The sequence below is a fragment of the Phyllostomus hastatus genome, unplaced genomic scaffold (assembly GCF_019186645.2).
Source record: "Phyllostomus hastatus isolate PE091 unplaced genomic scaffold, TTU_PhHast_1.1 phas_contig_98, whole genome shotgun sequence".
In the NCBI taxonomy this organism is placed as follows: Eukaryota; Metazoa; Chordata; class Mammalia; order Chiroptera; family Phyllostomidae; genus Phyllostomus; species Phyllostomus hastatus.
The window spans coordinates 5,185,561-5,199,529 of record NW_025333999.1 but is presented as its reverse complement, the minus strand read 5'-3'; the positions used below and the strand labels follow the sequence as shown (position 1 = coordinate 5,199,529).

The 13,969-nt window shown below is 51.7% G+C and overlaps 1 protein-coding gene across 10 annotated transcripts in view; it reads left to right on the top strand.

Annotated features, from left to right (window-relative positions):
• The window catches only part of EPS15L1 (epidermal growth factor receptor pathway substrate 15 like 1), a 93,315-nt gene that overhangs the window by 43,441 nt on the left and 35,905 nt on the right, over positions 1-13,969 (top strand). For all 10 annotated transcript variants that reach the window (XM_045853005.1, XM_045853013.1, XM_045853007.1 and 7 more), the window contains 7 exons: positions 1,420-1,577; positions 3,512-3,668; positions 3,935-4,020; positions 6,967-7,039; positions 10,555-10,716; positions 11,252-11,449; positions 12,914-13,078. In XM_045853005.1, coding sequence (XP_045708961.1) covers positions 1,420-1,577; positions 3,512-3,668; positions 3,935-4,020; positions 6,967-7,039; positions 10,555-10,716; positions 11,252-11,449; positions 12,914-13,078 — 999 coding nt within the window. The remainder of the gene's footprint in view (positions 1-1,419; positions 1,578-3,511; positions 3,669-3,934; positions 4,021-6,966; positions 7,040-10,554; positions 10,717-11,251; positions 11,450-12,913; positions 13,079-13,969) is intronic.

The following is a 13,969-nucleotide window of genomic DNA, read 5'->3' as shown; positions in this document are numbered from 1 at the left end:
CATAGCAGATGGGAAGCAGCTTGCAAAGGTCACATAATGTGACAAATAAAATGCAGGTCTGTCTCACTGCCTGGAGTCTTGCTTTTTTGCCTTTGGTCCATATATTCTGATAAGTTTTCTGATGCTTCCCTTGTGTACTGAGTTACTCTGCTCCGTATCCGAAAACCCGAACTGAAAAAATCTGGGTGACATATATAGTGCCCTGGCTTCCCAGCCTCACTTTCAGGATTCCTGGTGCTCACATCAGGATCCTGCTAGATTTGGACAACAAGGGAGACTTGTTTATGAAAACAGATAAAGGAGAAACTTCTCTAGAAAAAGGGGCAGAGGTGCTGTGGAACTTGGTGCCATGGGAGTGCCCCAGTTCAGAGGTGACACATCCAGAATTAGCAGTCCTAGGGGCCTATCTCCAAGTGTCCAAAGGGCCCTGAAGCCCCAGACTCAGGAGGTCACAGGCCCCAGTGGACTCTTGGTAGCACTTGCCCTTCTTAAGTAAACTTCAAGAGGTGGTATGAGAGGCCACGCTCCACATACACCAAAGTTGCCTTACGTCCGTCTGCCAGAACAGCATCCCTCTTCAAGAGTGCTGGGCATGCTCATCAGAGGTCCCCGTCAGTGCCAAGCACGCGCTGACGCCTCACCAGGGGACTACTGCATCACACAGTCAGGGCAGGGGCAAAGGATGGAGTACAGAATCCTGGCACCTTGGGCATCCAGACACCACTGTTGGCTGCAGATAATGTTTGCAGACAGAATATTGCAGAGCAGGAAGGCTGATGTGAGAGCTGGGCTGGTTCTCAGGAGATAGGCCTCCCCAAATGGGTAGTCAGCAGGGTCTTGTCCGACACACTTGAAGCCCCTCCTGGAAGATCCCCAGCATATCCCTGGCAGTAAGGATGGAAGGGCTGCTGGTGGACAGACCTGATGGGTCTTTACCTCCCACTCAGCACAAGGAGAGTGGGGTGCTCTGATGGAGTGCAAAGAGGTACAGGCTGGTCCCTGGGCGGGATTGACTGAGTTGACATTAACCTCTCTCAGCCTCAGTTTCCCTTCTTATTGAACAGAGATCCTGTCTTCCCACTAGGCTCATGGAGTCCTCAGGAGGTTTTTCTGCTAAAATGCATGTGAAAGCACTTTATTTATTTATTTATTTATTTATTTATTTATTTATTTTTGAGAAAGAAGGGAAAGTAGAGCAAGAGAAAGGGAAACATCAATTCGTTGTTCTACTTGTTTATGCATTCATTACTTGCTGCTTGTATGTGCCCTGACTGGGGATCGAACCTGCAACCTTGGCATATTGGGACAGTGCTCTAACCAACTGAGCTACCTGGCTAGGGCTGTGGAAGCACTTTACTAGTGTATATTTGTAGGTGATGAAAAGCTTGAGGATTAACCATTTTTAAAAAACCATTTCAGCCAGCAGTGAACTGGGTGGTGCCAGTGGCAGACAAGATGCGCTTTGATGAGATATTCCTGAAGACCGACCTGGACCTGGATGGCTATGTGAGTGGTCAGGAGGTGAAGGAGATCTTCATGCATTCTGGCCTCAACCAGAACCTTCTAGCACACATATGGTAAGGACAGGTAGATGAACATCTGCTCTTCACTATTTGAGCCTCTCTGTGAGGGGGCAATGGTTGTGAGTGGCTCAAAGGGGCCCCATGGGAATGAGACTAATGCTGTGTGAAGGACCAGAGGGCTGAGCGGGACAGGAGGGTGTGGCAGTCAGGGGCCTGGGTGGTCAGGGTGCCTCCTCAGCCCTGCACAGGCCTCTGTGTCTGTCCCTTTATTCTCGCTGGTCCGATGGGGGCTGAGTGAGATTCAGTTGTAAAGGCCTATACCCTCTATTTTACTTTCCTCTAGCAGGAGAGTCTCCTCTCATCCCCCTAGAGAGCTCTGGGATGATCTGCTTGAACAGCTGCGACCAGTTCTTGGTGGTCTTTATGCTGGTTTTAGCAGGAGGTCCAGCCTTTGTCACAGCCAGTTGGGGTGGAGGTGCTTGGCCCTGCCACCTCTGGGGGAGTGTGCATTAAGGACCTCGAAGGTGCCAGCACGGCTGTGCCCTATGCAGGTCAGTGACCGGTGCAGGCTGTCATTCTGCACCTCAGGGCTGGGCTGAGGAGCACTCCTCACTCCAGCTTTCCTCTGGGGCCAGGCAGAGTGATATTCATACCACTGGGGGTGGGAGGGAAGCTCCTTTTGTAACTGGCCAGTGGTGAGTCACTTCTGGCTTTGTCTTCAGAGCCCAGGGCCTCAGGCAGCTTCACTTGGGAGTGACAAGGAGAGGTGAGCCCACTAAGTGGAGCAATGATTCCATGTTGTAAAGTGAGGGCCCTGCCCCAGGAAGTGGGCCTTGTCATCCTAAGGAACACATGCCGTCTCAAGTCAGTCACAAAACATCTGGGGAGGGCCAGCTGTAGCTCCTTCAGATCCATTGTCCCCTTTATCACTTGGAAAGGATGTACACAGAATTCAGAGGTAGCATGCCCTGACCATTACTAAAAGGGACAGTGCAAGAGAATAAATTTATCCCCCAACCTGGAAGTGGTGTAACAACATGTAAATGACGCAGTGAAGTCATAAATCCTCTTGTATTAAAGAAGGAATGCAGAGGATTGCATACAATGAATGGAGGGAAAAGACAATGTGTGAGCTCTAGTTACTGCTAGGAAAGTGAAAGAAAGGATAGTCTAGCCTGAAGGTGGCCCAGGGAAGGGGACACAACTAAAAAGGACAGAGCGGGACAAGACGAATTGTGGGGGGAAACGGAATAGGCCTTTCCCCAAACAACGCCCAGCAGCACCTGTCAGGACCAGCATGGACCCTGACCGATCACCCACACATGTCCTTGGAGCATGATCCTGGAGGGATGGCAGGCAGGGGAGGTGCTGGAGAGAAGAAGCTGAGCCAGCGCTTGCACTGTAGGCTGGGCGTGCAGCAGGACTGGCCCTCTCAGGTAGACTGAAAAGTAATTGCATTGTGAAGTGGTGCCCTTGGACTGTGACAAGAATGAAGACTTTAAAACCAGCCCTGATTAGCGACTTTCAGCAGGTCTCCCTGCTCCCTGTGGCCTTGTTCACTGACAGTGTTTGGGCCTGACTACATTCAGCATTTCTAGCTCTCCTTGCTGTGTGTTAGAAAATGGTCTCCTTTCTGCAGTGGCTGAGGTAGGAAAGAGGCTGTGTGTTGAGTGAGTAGTGACTAGGCGAAGGGAAGACATTTCTGGAAGATGTGGAACCTGTATCCTTACCATGTGAGGCCTCCCTTCCCATAGCAGCCCGCTATGGTTCCTGAGCGTGGCATAGAGCTTGTGTGTTGCCTTGCGTGGGATGCCAGGACTAGTCCCCAGAGTGGGATGTTTAGTATAAAAGGTGTTGCTCTATGGTCTGTTTTTATCGTTGTTACCCACTTTTTAGAAGCATGGGTTCCATGACGTACTGATTGCTCTGGGTGAATCCTCAATCTGAAGTCTGTGATGTGTAATTAGCCGTCCCCACATTTCTCCCAGGGCCCTGGCCGATACGAGGCAAACGGGGAAGTTAAGCAAAGACCAGTTCGCATTAGCTATGTATTTCATTCAGCAGAAGGTCAGTAAAGGCATCGACCCCCCTCAGGTCCTCTCACCAGACATGATTCCACCTTCGGAGAGAGGCACCCCTATCCCGGTGAGTAGCCCACTCTTGTCTTGTTTGAATCTCTTCCACAGCCTGCCACCAGGTGGCGCTGGCGGCCTGTGTGAGCCTTCCCCAGGGTCCTCTGGTGTGTCTAGATGTCCAGATAGCTCCCAGGCGGCTGGGGGTGGGGGCGCATGTGGGGGTGGCTGTGGGTGGGGGGGTGATGATTTTATCCCTCGTTCTAAGACCTATTAGTCCGTGCTGTGTGGTGAGGTCAGTGTGGTAATACATAATCCCATCGCTGAATTTGGTTCCAGGATAGCTCAAGTTCTCTCGCATCGGGGGAGTTCACTGGTGTTAAGGAACTCGATGATATCAGCCAAGAGATTGCCCAGCTACAAAGGTATGTGACTGTGGCTCCTTCCTCTCAGATCCTATTCTCACACACACCCCACCCCGATTGCTATCAGGAGTATTAGAGAGAGGCTTCAGAGACTCCTAGAAAGTTGACCATCACTAGTTTGTTTACCAAATGCAAAGGGACACAAATTTTCCTGAGTTTTGGCAGTGGCTGAACAAGCTCGAATTGATAAGTGTTCAGTTGGAGCCAGTGTGGGCTCTGGGGTCTCAAGCAGGTGGTCACCAGGCAGTACCAGCACCTCCCTCCGCCTTCGCCAAAGGCCTTGTTATCTCTGACACATAAAGCATCTGAGTCTCAGGTGGCAAATTCATGGCTTAGGATCAACAGCTAAACTGTTAAAGGGGCCTCACATCCAGGTCTCCAGCTCCCTTCTCTGTGCTCACTGCCTTGGTTTCCCCACATGTGAATAAGGGCTTTGGACAGCATGTTTGTACTCTCCGAATGTGGCATAAAGAAATATGCCCACTTCTTGTATGCCCCTGTGATCTTCTTCAGAACTGCATCCTCTTTTTAGTTAATTCTGTGAAAGGGCACTTCACTCTCCATGGGAAAGAGCACTTTGCCCCAAAATGAAAATGGTAGTACTTTGCCAGAGTGAGCTGGATCCCACTCACAGCTGGGGGCCCTCAGTGTAGCAGAGCCATGAGAAGCAAAGGCAGGTCAGGTATCAGGTAGGACCAGCTATGTGAGTTAAAAGCCTCAACCTGGGCTGCCTGCAGAAGCCAGACTGCCCCCTGCGTGCTCAGTCCAGAGGACTGCTCCTGTTCTTTTGCCATCTCCAAGGGCTGTGTCTTCCAAACCAGAAATCAACATGGGCAGCCTGGCAAGGCTAAGAGAGTCTGTGGAGACAGAGGCCAGTGTCCTAGAGCCCCAGTGGGCTCTTAATCAGGACTGCAGGCAGAGGAGGGTAGGGGCTCTATAATATAAGGGTTGGGGTCTTGAGAGGGGCACCAATGTCTGAATCTGGCCAGGGGAGCATCTACAGCTGTGCAGCCTCCAAGAGCTGGGGTTGTTTCCTCTGTGAAGGTGAGAGGTCGGTGCGTACAGAGCATCTATCTACAGGAGGCTGGGCCTGGAGCAGCCCCCTAGCTGGCGGCTTTGAGAGGGACTCAGCAAGCTGTTGCTGGTGGGGGTGTGGCAACACATGCGTCTCCTTTCGCAGTGTGGTCTAATCATAATGGCTTGGGTCTACAAAGAGAACTACATTGTTAGGTAGTTCTCAGGCTTGTGGAAATGAATATTTAGGTGGTCACAGTTGTTTCACCTCTGGCAAAATGTCCTAAAGAAAGTCTTCTTGTGCAAGTGTTGGGTTCTGGTGGAGGTGGCAGGGTGTATTGGCCAGTGATGTTCCTGCCACTGAGGCAGCCTCTTTGGACACAAGGGAGTGTCTCAGAGTGTTTGGGTTTGCATACTGCCCTAGACGGGCAAGAGGGTGGTGGCTTAAACAACAGGCATTTACTTCTTGAGGTTCTGGAGACTGGCAGTCCAAGGTTGCAGCAGATCTAGTGTCTGTCTGGTGAGGCCACCTCCTGGTTCGTAGATGGCTGTCTTCGTGCTGTGCCCTCACATGACAATGAGGTGAGGGAGTTCTCTGGGGTCTTTTTCACGAGGCACTAACCCTATTTATGACGGCTCGTCCATCCTCATGGACGAGGATGCCTCACAAAGGCCCCACCCCCTAATACCATCACTTAGGGTTTCAGCATCTGAATTTGGGGGAGGGGCACATTCATCCATAAGGAGGAGAGCAAAGCTGGTTTCTGCCACCAGGGCTCAGGGGAGCTGTGTGGAGTTGAGGAGACAGGCACAGCCCCACTGAGCACCTGGTGTGTGCACAGTGGCCAACCTCAGCTTCCTGCGAGGGGTTAGTTGGGGGCAGTCCGGGGGACCAGAGAGCCTCACTGTTACTCTTTGCTGCCAGCCCTCTGGACACTGCCCCTGCGTCGCCACTTGCATCTCCAAGCTTCTCATCGTGGCTTTCCCAGCCAAGCTTTGCCTTCCTATCCTGTTTTCTAGAATGTTTTTCCACTATGTCTCCCATTCATAGGCCACCTCCTGAGAATCCTCCCCTTTTCTTATCCTGTTAGATTTCCCTTCGTGGTCCTTAGGTTGTATTCATTTGTGCACTGACTTGTCACCTGTCTGTCTCACTGGACTGCGAGCTCCATGAGGGTAGGGGCCACTCGTGGTGTGTCCCTGTGACCTCAGCACTTGGTGTGTCTGAGCAGTAGGTGCTCACTACTGAGTGGGCAAGCGAATGTAAGATTTGGAGAGTGTTACTTTTCTTTTGTTATATAACAAATTGCCACAACTGTAACAGTTTGAAATATCATACATTTATTAGTGCACAGCTCTGTGGACCAGAAGTCCCAGCAGGCTTGACAGGGCTCCCTAGTCAGGGTTTTGTAGAGCCAAGGTCAGGGTGTCATCTGAGGGAGAGAGAGAGGGAGAGAAGAGTACGGGGGACGAGGTGGAGACAGACGGGAGGGGAGCGAGAGGGATGGGAGGAGGGTGGGAGAAAGCCGAATGCAGTTCATGAAGTTTCCTTTCCCACCGGGTATGGCAAGGGGCTCACTTGTTCTGCTTCTTCCCCCGTGAAACCTCAGTATTTAAGGCCCTTCTCACCATGTGCACTACTATGATGCCTTCTTTGAAAATCCTTTGCTTTAAAAGGCTCTTGGGGTCACAGCAGGAGTAATGTCTCATTGCACCCACAAGTGTCACGTGTGCTTTCAGGGAAGGGGATTGCATAGGGCAAATGGCCCCTGGGGTCATTCTAGACATCCGCTCCCACTAAGAGGGTCAGTCAGGGCACATTTCCATCGGACGGAGAGAGCTGGGTCTTAAGAAGTCGGGCAGAAGGTCTGCACTGTGGTGACGGTTGCCCTGTCGACGCTGTGCTTTCATGAACTATCTTTAAACACGCAGGGAGAAATACTCGCTGGAGCAAGACATTAGGGAAAAAGAAGAGGCCATCAGACAGAAAACGAATGAGGTGCAGGTAAGCACGGTGCTCCTTCTGGTCAGGGTGACCTGTGTCACCCTCAGCGCAGGGAGCTCCCCTCAGTGGTGGCGGGACGGGGCAAGGGGCGAGTGGCTCTTGCCCTCACTGGAAACGGGAGCTCTGTGGAGGCTTCCAAGTGAATTCTCTTAAGTCCCTATAATCATCAGCATGGGCTTTTTTTCTTTCTTGAGATATATAATTCACATAGTGTAAAATTCACTGTGTTGGAATATACAATAATCAGTGGTTTTCAGCATGTTAAGTTGCCTAACCATTGTCTCTAATCCCAGGACATGGTTGTCACACCAGAAAGACACATCATGACCATTAGCAGTCATCCCCATTCCCCTCCTGCAGGAGGCACTGATCTTCCTGTCTCTCTGGATTTGTCTGTTCTGGACATTTTATATAAATTGGATCATACAACATGTGGTTTGATGTGTCTAGCTTCTCTCACACAGCCTGAGTTTGTGAGGTTCAGACAGTGGCCTCTTACCTGTCTTCAGGACATTCCTGCTCAGAGTGTTTCCTGGTGGGTGGTGGTGATGGCAGAGATTCAAACTCTCCTGAGTAGCTGTGTGAGTTCGGGAAAATTACTTAACTGCCCCCAGCCTCATGTGACATTGGTAATGAATGTTCTAGTTTTTCGTTGTGGGGCTGGAGCATGTGGCCTGGCACATGCTTAGCACTCACTTGGAGTCAGACCAGCTAGTTAGTGAGCAGAGGGAAGGCTCTACCAGGAGCAAAATGGTCAGCACCTGGGAGCTACACTCTTGAAGAGACAGAATATCCTGCAATGTCTCAGGTGTGAGTGGATAGAGAAGGTGCTGTGATTGGGAGAGGACTGGGGTCGGCTGTGGGGCCCTGAGAGTGAGACTGAGCTGGGGCTGGCTCTGCTTGGGGCCCTGAGTGCTCTGAACTTGGAGCTGGGGGAAGAGGAGCACAACTGAGAGGTTAGGACGCCAGCCCACCACACCTCGCCTGGGTGACTGGGGGTGGGTGGCGTGGCTTCTCAGCCTTCATCTCTCTCTGGGGTGGCAGTGAGAATCCGAGTGCGGGCTGCTCTGCACAGAGCCAAGAGCAGTGTCTGATCACAGTGTGTGCCACATGAGTGGCTGGTTTGAGCTGGGCTAGGGAAAGCCAATTTAGGCTCATGGGTTGCTGGGAAACCCTCGTACTTGTTCCCTGCATTTACCCACAAGGGGCTGGAGGACTTTATGGGACATGGGGTCAATGGCACTTGGTGCATGCCCGCCAGCCCTGTGGGAAGTGTCCTCTGTCATGGCTGCAGTCTGCAGAACAGGTGGTTGGGACTCTGGTCGGCTCAAGCCATGCGGCCCAGACCCTTCTTTGCGGGTTCTGCACTCTCTGCGTCAGTTGCGTTGATCTGTATGTCTGTCCTGTGCCAGTGCCACACTGTCCTGATGGCTGTAGCTTTGTGGCAAGTTTTGAAATCAAAAAGTATGAATCTCTCAACTTTGTTATTTTTGAAGATTGTGTTAGTTAGTCTGGATTCCTTGAAATTCCTTATGAATTTTGGAATCTGCTTGTCAGTCTGTACACAGAAGTTGCCTGGGGTCCTGGTGGGTATTGCATTGAGTCTGTGGCTGTGTAGGTCATTCCGGCCCTCCCTTCGCTCAGACACCTTTCCAGCTCTGACCCCGGAGCCCTTCTTAAACATGAGCTGGGGGGCCTTTGTCCCCGGTGCGTTTCAGTGGCTCCTTATCCACTACAGAACAAGTCCCAGACTCCCTGACAGGCCCAGGCGGTTGGCCACCTGCTGTCCCAAGCTGCCACACTGGGCCAGACCCTCTTCCCAACTTCGTCGACTGCTCCCTCATCACCTGTCCTCTTCTCAGATGCGGTAAACCCACGCCTCCTACTCTCCACCCCGCACCCTCTTTCAGACATTCTGTGTCATCTCCTAAACTTGGCAGACTGCAGATGTACTCTGTGATTTGAAAGTCAGGGGCAGGGAGACTGGGGAGCAGAGAACCCAGCTCCCCAAAATAACTCAGAGATGCAGCTTGCCTATTGAGAGAAGAGAGAGCCATGACGTTCCTGTCTCCAAAGCAGGGGGAGGGAAACCCTGCGCCTTCTGAGGGTTTTGTCCTGGAAAGGCACCAGCACTCACAGCTCAGGCCAGCCCTGGGGATTGGCCTTACTACCTGTACTCCCTCATCTTCCTAGGGTTCCTCAAATTCACACTTGCCTTTGATTCCACAGCTACCACCTTGCCCAGGCCACCATCACCTCTCCCTGGGCCCAGCCTGAATCCCCTCCCTACCATCCTGGCTCCCTGTGTCTGCCCCTCAGGCTACATTCTCTTTTGTCATCCTATTTCAGATAAAGAAGACAGTCCGTGTTATATTTGTCTGGTTGAAAACCAGAGATGAGGAGCCTCCCATCCTGCCCTTGGCCCCCAGAGATACAGTTGATTCGCTGCCAGGAGGCTTTCCTTGTTCATGTTTAAGAAGAGACGTCTATGCATATTCTCCCCTTCCTGTTTGCACGAATGCCAGCGTGCAGCACACATGTGCTTTGTTGCACTCTTGTTCATTTCTTACTGTAACTTGGAGCTTGAGGTGCACTGTCCCTGGTCCCTTGAGTGGGCCATACCCTGGTCCCGTGAGTCATCACTAGCCCTGCCTGGCTGAATTTGCACTGTTGGTGATTTTGCTGTTTCAGATGTTGATGTTTTCACATGCCCCATATACCTCTAGGATTTTTTTCCTAAGAGCATAGTTGTTGGGGCCAAGGCTCCCTGCACTGACCATCTGTGTAGATACGACTGACTTGGAAGGTCTTGAGCGATGGAGAATCAGCAGGTCCCCTCCCACGCCGAACGACCTGCAGGGACTTCCCATTGCAGAAGCGAGTGTGGCCTCTGCTGCCCTTAACCTGTTTCCCTTTTCTCTAGCTGGAGTGGGCACCCCCGCCCCACTCAGAGCCCCTTCCACCAGGTCTTTCTAGTGGATCTTTGAATTTACTTGAGACTGGTGAACATGGGGCACATCTGAGATAACACTGTCACATTCCTGCCGCTTTTTCTGGCTGTCACCTGCTTGTTCTTTGGGTCCATTCTAAGTGGTGCTTCCACTGGGGTCTTCTCCACCCATGTAGCATCAGTCTGGTCTCCCCATGCCCCCCATGACTCTGATGGTACCCACACTGTCTCTTGTGCCTTTTATTCGTCTCAGTTCATCTATGCTCATGTGATGCGTCCCCCCCTGACCACCACCAGCCACAGGTCACTGGAGAGCTCTTCTGTCCAGGGACCCAGCCCCTCTCCTGGCACCTGGCTTCTCTTAGGCCATTGGTAAATATTTGCAGAGGGACTTAATGAAAGATTGAGCCAGGTCGCCAGCTGAGATGCACATGTTAGCAGAGGGTGTGTGCAGGGTGCTGCCTCAAATGCAGATGCGCAGGGGCTGCAGCTCAGGCTGTGACCTGTTGTATCAGCACGGCCCACTTTCCCCAGTCTCAACTACATTCACACAACCCTTCCCTAGGAGTTACAAAATGACTTAGACCGGGAAACAAGCAGTTTACAAGAGTTGGAAGCTCAGAAACAAGATGCCCAGGACCGCCTGGACGAAATGGACCAGCAGAAGGCCAAGCTTCGAGACATGCTGAGTGACGTCAGGCAGAAATGCCAGGACGAGACTCAGATGGTGAGTCATGTCTGTGCCCAGCACTGGGTGGGAGCTTCCTGAGGACCTCACAGAGCTCATGGTGACCTTGAAACACGACATGGAGAATCTTGCTGGTTTAATAGAGTAGTTGGACCTGTCATTTGGGAAAGTGTCATGCATTTGGGGCCTGACCTCAGTCTCACCTGCCAAATTGTACCTGACAGCACGGGGGGCCAGCATGCCTCTCTCCCTCCTCTGTTGTCCTCACTACCTGTTACAAACCAGGGAGGCTGTTGCCTCAGTAGATTGTAAAACCCTCTGAGGCCTTGTGTGGGGAAGTTCAGCCCATAGGGATGGACAGGTTGCCTTGCGTGTTCCAGCTTGACCTTGAGCTTGTCTTGATCCCACAGTGACTTTCTGTCACATGGGGTGAGTGTGTCTGCCTTGTTGTTTCTGCCTTTGTTTTGGGTGTGGAAAGAGGGCCCATCAGAAAGTCAGGCATCTGGCCTCCCTGGGTTAGCGCATTCCAGGAACTAAGAATTCTCCCTTGGAGCCATGGTTCATCATGTTTCAGATTTCCTCCTTGAAGACCCAGATCCAGTCGCAGGAATCGGACCTGAAGTCCCAGGAGGATGACCTGAACCGGGCCAAATCAGAGCTGAACCGGCTGCAGCAGGAAGAGACCCAGCTGGAGCAGAGCATACAGGCTGGGAAGGTTCAACTGGAAACCATTATCAAGTCTCTGAAGGCCACACAAGACGAAATTAACCAGGTATCTCCCCGGGAGTGGGCCCAGCCACTGCCGGCTGGCCTGGGGTCTCCTGCCAAGGGGAGCAGCTGCTGCGAGCTCTCCTGTTGATGTGGGACAGACGGAGTGAAGGAGCTGTCCTGAGGCCTCTTGTTCCCTTTGCTCTTACTCTTCTCACTTGAGCGAGGTATTCTTGGACACTGTCCTGCTGACCTGGAAGTTAAGCTCCGAGGCCCCCCAGTACGTGTTCCTGCGTCATGCTGATTTTTGGCCTCACTGTTTTTTCTTTTCCCTGCCTGAGCGTACCTCATTTTCAGGGAGTGGGCAGGGCCAGGGTGCAGGGCATTAAGTTAAATGAGTGTCTCACCAGGAGAAAGCCTTGGGTTCAGGAAATGATCTCGCCAACCTGGTCCTCACACAAGCAAGGGTGAGGGCCAGAGCCTTTCTGTCCCCATGCAATTGGAAGACTGTTTGATCAAGGAGGCCCCACCTGGTAATAAGCATTGCCAAATGCAGGGCCCTCGTCCAGTTCTTCAAGCTGCCTGGGCGGCCCCTCCCCATCCTGCACTGGTGCGAAGGTCATTGACCTGCCGTACAGCATACCAGCAGGAGAACTCTTTTCCTACTCCCCTATTTGTGACAGCCTTAGGACTCCCTGCTAGTCCTTGGGTGCCCCACCTGCAGAGTGGGGGTAACTCGTGCCCTTGGCAATATCCAAACAGCTATTAGTGCTTTTTTTCTTGATTAAATAGAGCTCTTTGTTCTCTTTGCTAGTTTACAGACAAAAGTTGATCATAAACAGGTACTGGGGGGATTTAATATCCAAATTGTGCTTTGTTGTTAACATCTATAGGATTTCTTAAATCTTTTTAGAATTTGTAAATCCAGGTAGGAACTAAGACTTAAGTGTGTGTCGTTAATAGTAATGATGGTGGTGATGATGATAACAGTAATGCCCACCCTATCGGACTCTGTCTTACCCATCATTTCCAATTGTCCACTTTGGAGAAGAGGGAACAGAGAGGTTAGGTCACCACCCTGAGGTCACTCCGTGTGTATGAGACATTTAAAGTACATGCCTGGGTCTGTCTGCCCTCATAGATTGTCTTCCTTTCTTGGGCCTCACATGCTTTCTCCAGGACGAGGAAAAGCAAACGGGGTAATTAAAACCCCGTGAAAGAGAATGACTGTCAGATATTACTCTGAACATATGTGAGTCTGGGTTTTGTCCAGTTTTATTTTGTTCAGAGTCAACAAATGTTTGTTTGAACTCATGCCTCTCTCGGGCTGTGGGACACAGAGAGGTCTCCTGGGGTCCTGAGAAGGGACTTGTATCATCAACATGATGACATGGGTCATCTGCTCCTTAGATGGGTAACTTAGGTGGGTTACCCAAGTGCCCAGGGTTGGGTGGTGGGAGAAAAAAATGTCTTGCTTGGGACTTTTTCTTAACCCCCGTTTGATGTGAGTGATGTGTGTGTTGTGCAGGCAAGAAGCAAGCTTGCCCAGCTGCACGAGAGCCAGCAGGAAGCCCACAGGAGCCTGGAGCAGTACGAAGAGGCACTCGATGGGGCCCACGGCGCCAGCCTGACCAACTTAGCTGACCTGAGTGAGGGCATCTCCTTGACAGAGAGGGGCGGTTTTGGAACCATGGTAAAGGTTGAATAAATGTATTCTAGTCCTGGGATTAGGTCCCATCCTGGGCTCTGAGAATGCCCCTCCCACTCGGTCCTGCACTTGCCAGCCTCGTTCTATCCAAGTGCAGGGTGTTTCTCATTTTCACTGCTGCTTTGAGAGTCCCCACCAGCCCTGGAGCCCAACATTCGTGGCCCTACTCCATCCAGGACAAAGCCTGGGATAGGTCCGAATCCTTTGTAAAACCACTTTTTAAAGACTTCCATCTCCATGGGCCAACCACCCAAGTGTGGAAGGCTTCCCAAACCTAACCAAACTTGGACTAGTCTCCCAATTGTGAAACCCACATCCTACTGATGGAGGGGCCGAGGGAATCTGTGTGTGCGTGTTTCCCCAAGGAGCACCTTGAAAATCAAGTGTATTGATAAAGATCAAGAAAATGACAGCCCTCCTGGGACATGACCGTCTCACCTAGGAATTGGCCTTTGTCTGGAAATTTTAGTTACGTTTGAAACCTTGGCACTTGAGTCCAAACCTCATGACCCTGGGGGCCCTGATCAAGGCCTGAGGGGCTGTTGACCTCTTAGGTTGCTGTGGGCTCTCAGGCTGCTGGCATCCAGCAGGTGTTACTTTTTCTTCAGATTGTCACATCTCCCTGTTCCCAGAATCTGTCTTTGTAGCCCTGAGCCCTGGTGTGTGTTGTTTCCAACGTAGTCTGGCTGAGGAAAGCGTCTCTGTGCTCTTGAGGGCGCCGGTGGGATGTGGTTGGTCTTGATGGATTTGGTGTGCTTTGCTCCCAAAGCCTTTAGCAGCTCGCCCTACACCCTGCACCTCTCTCTTCCTGGGTTCCCCCTCCGAGCCCTCCTTCTGCTTCCGGCCCTGTTTGCTTCCTGGATTCCTTTCCTCCTT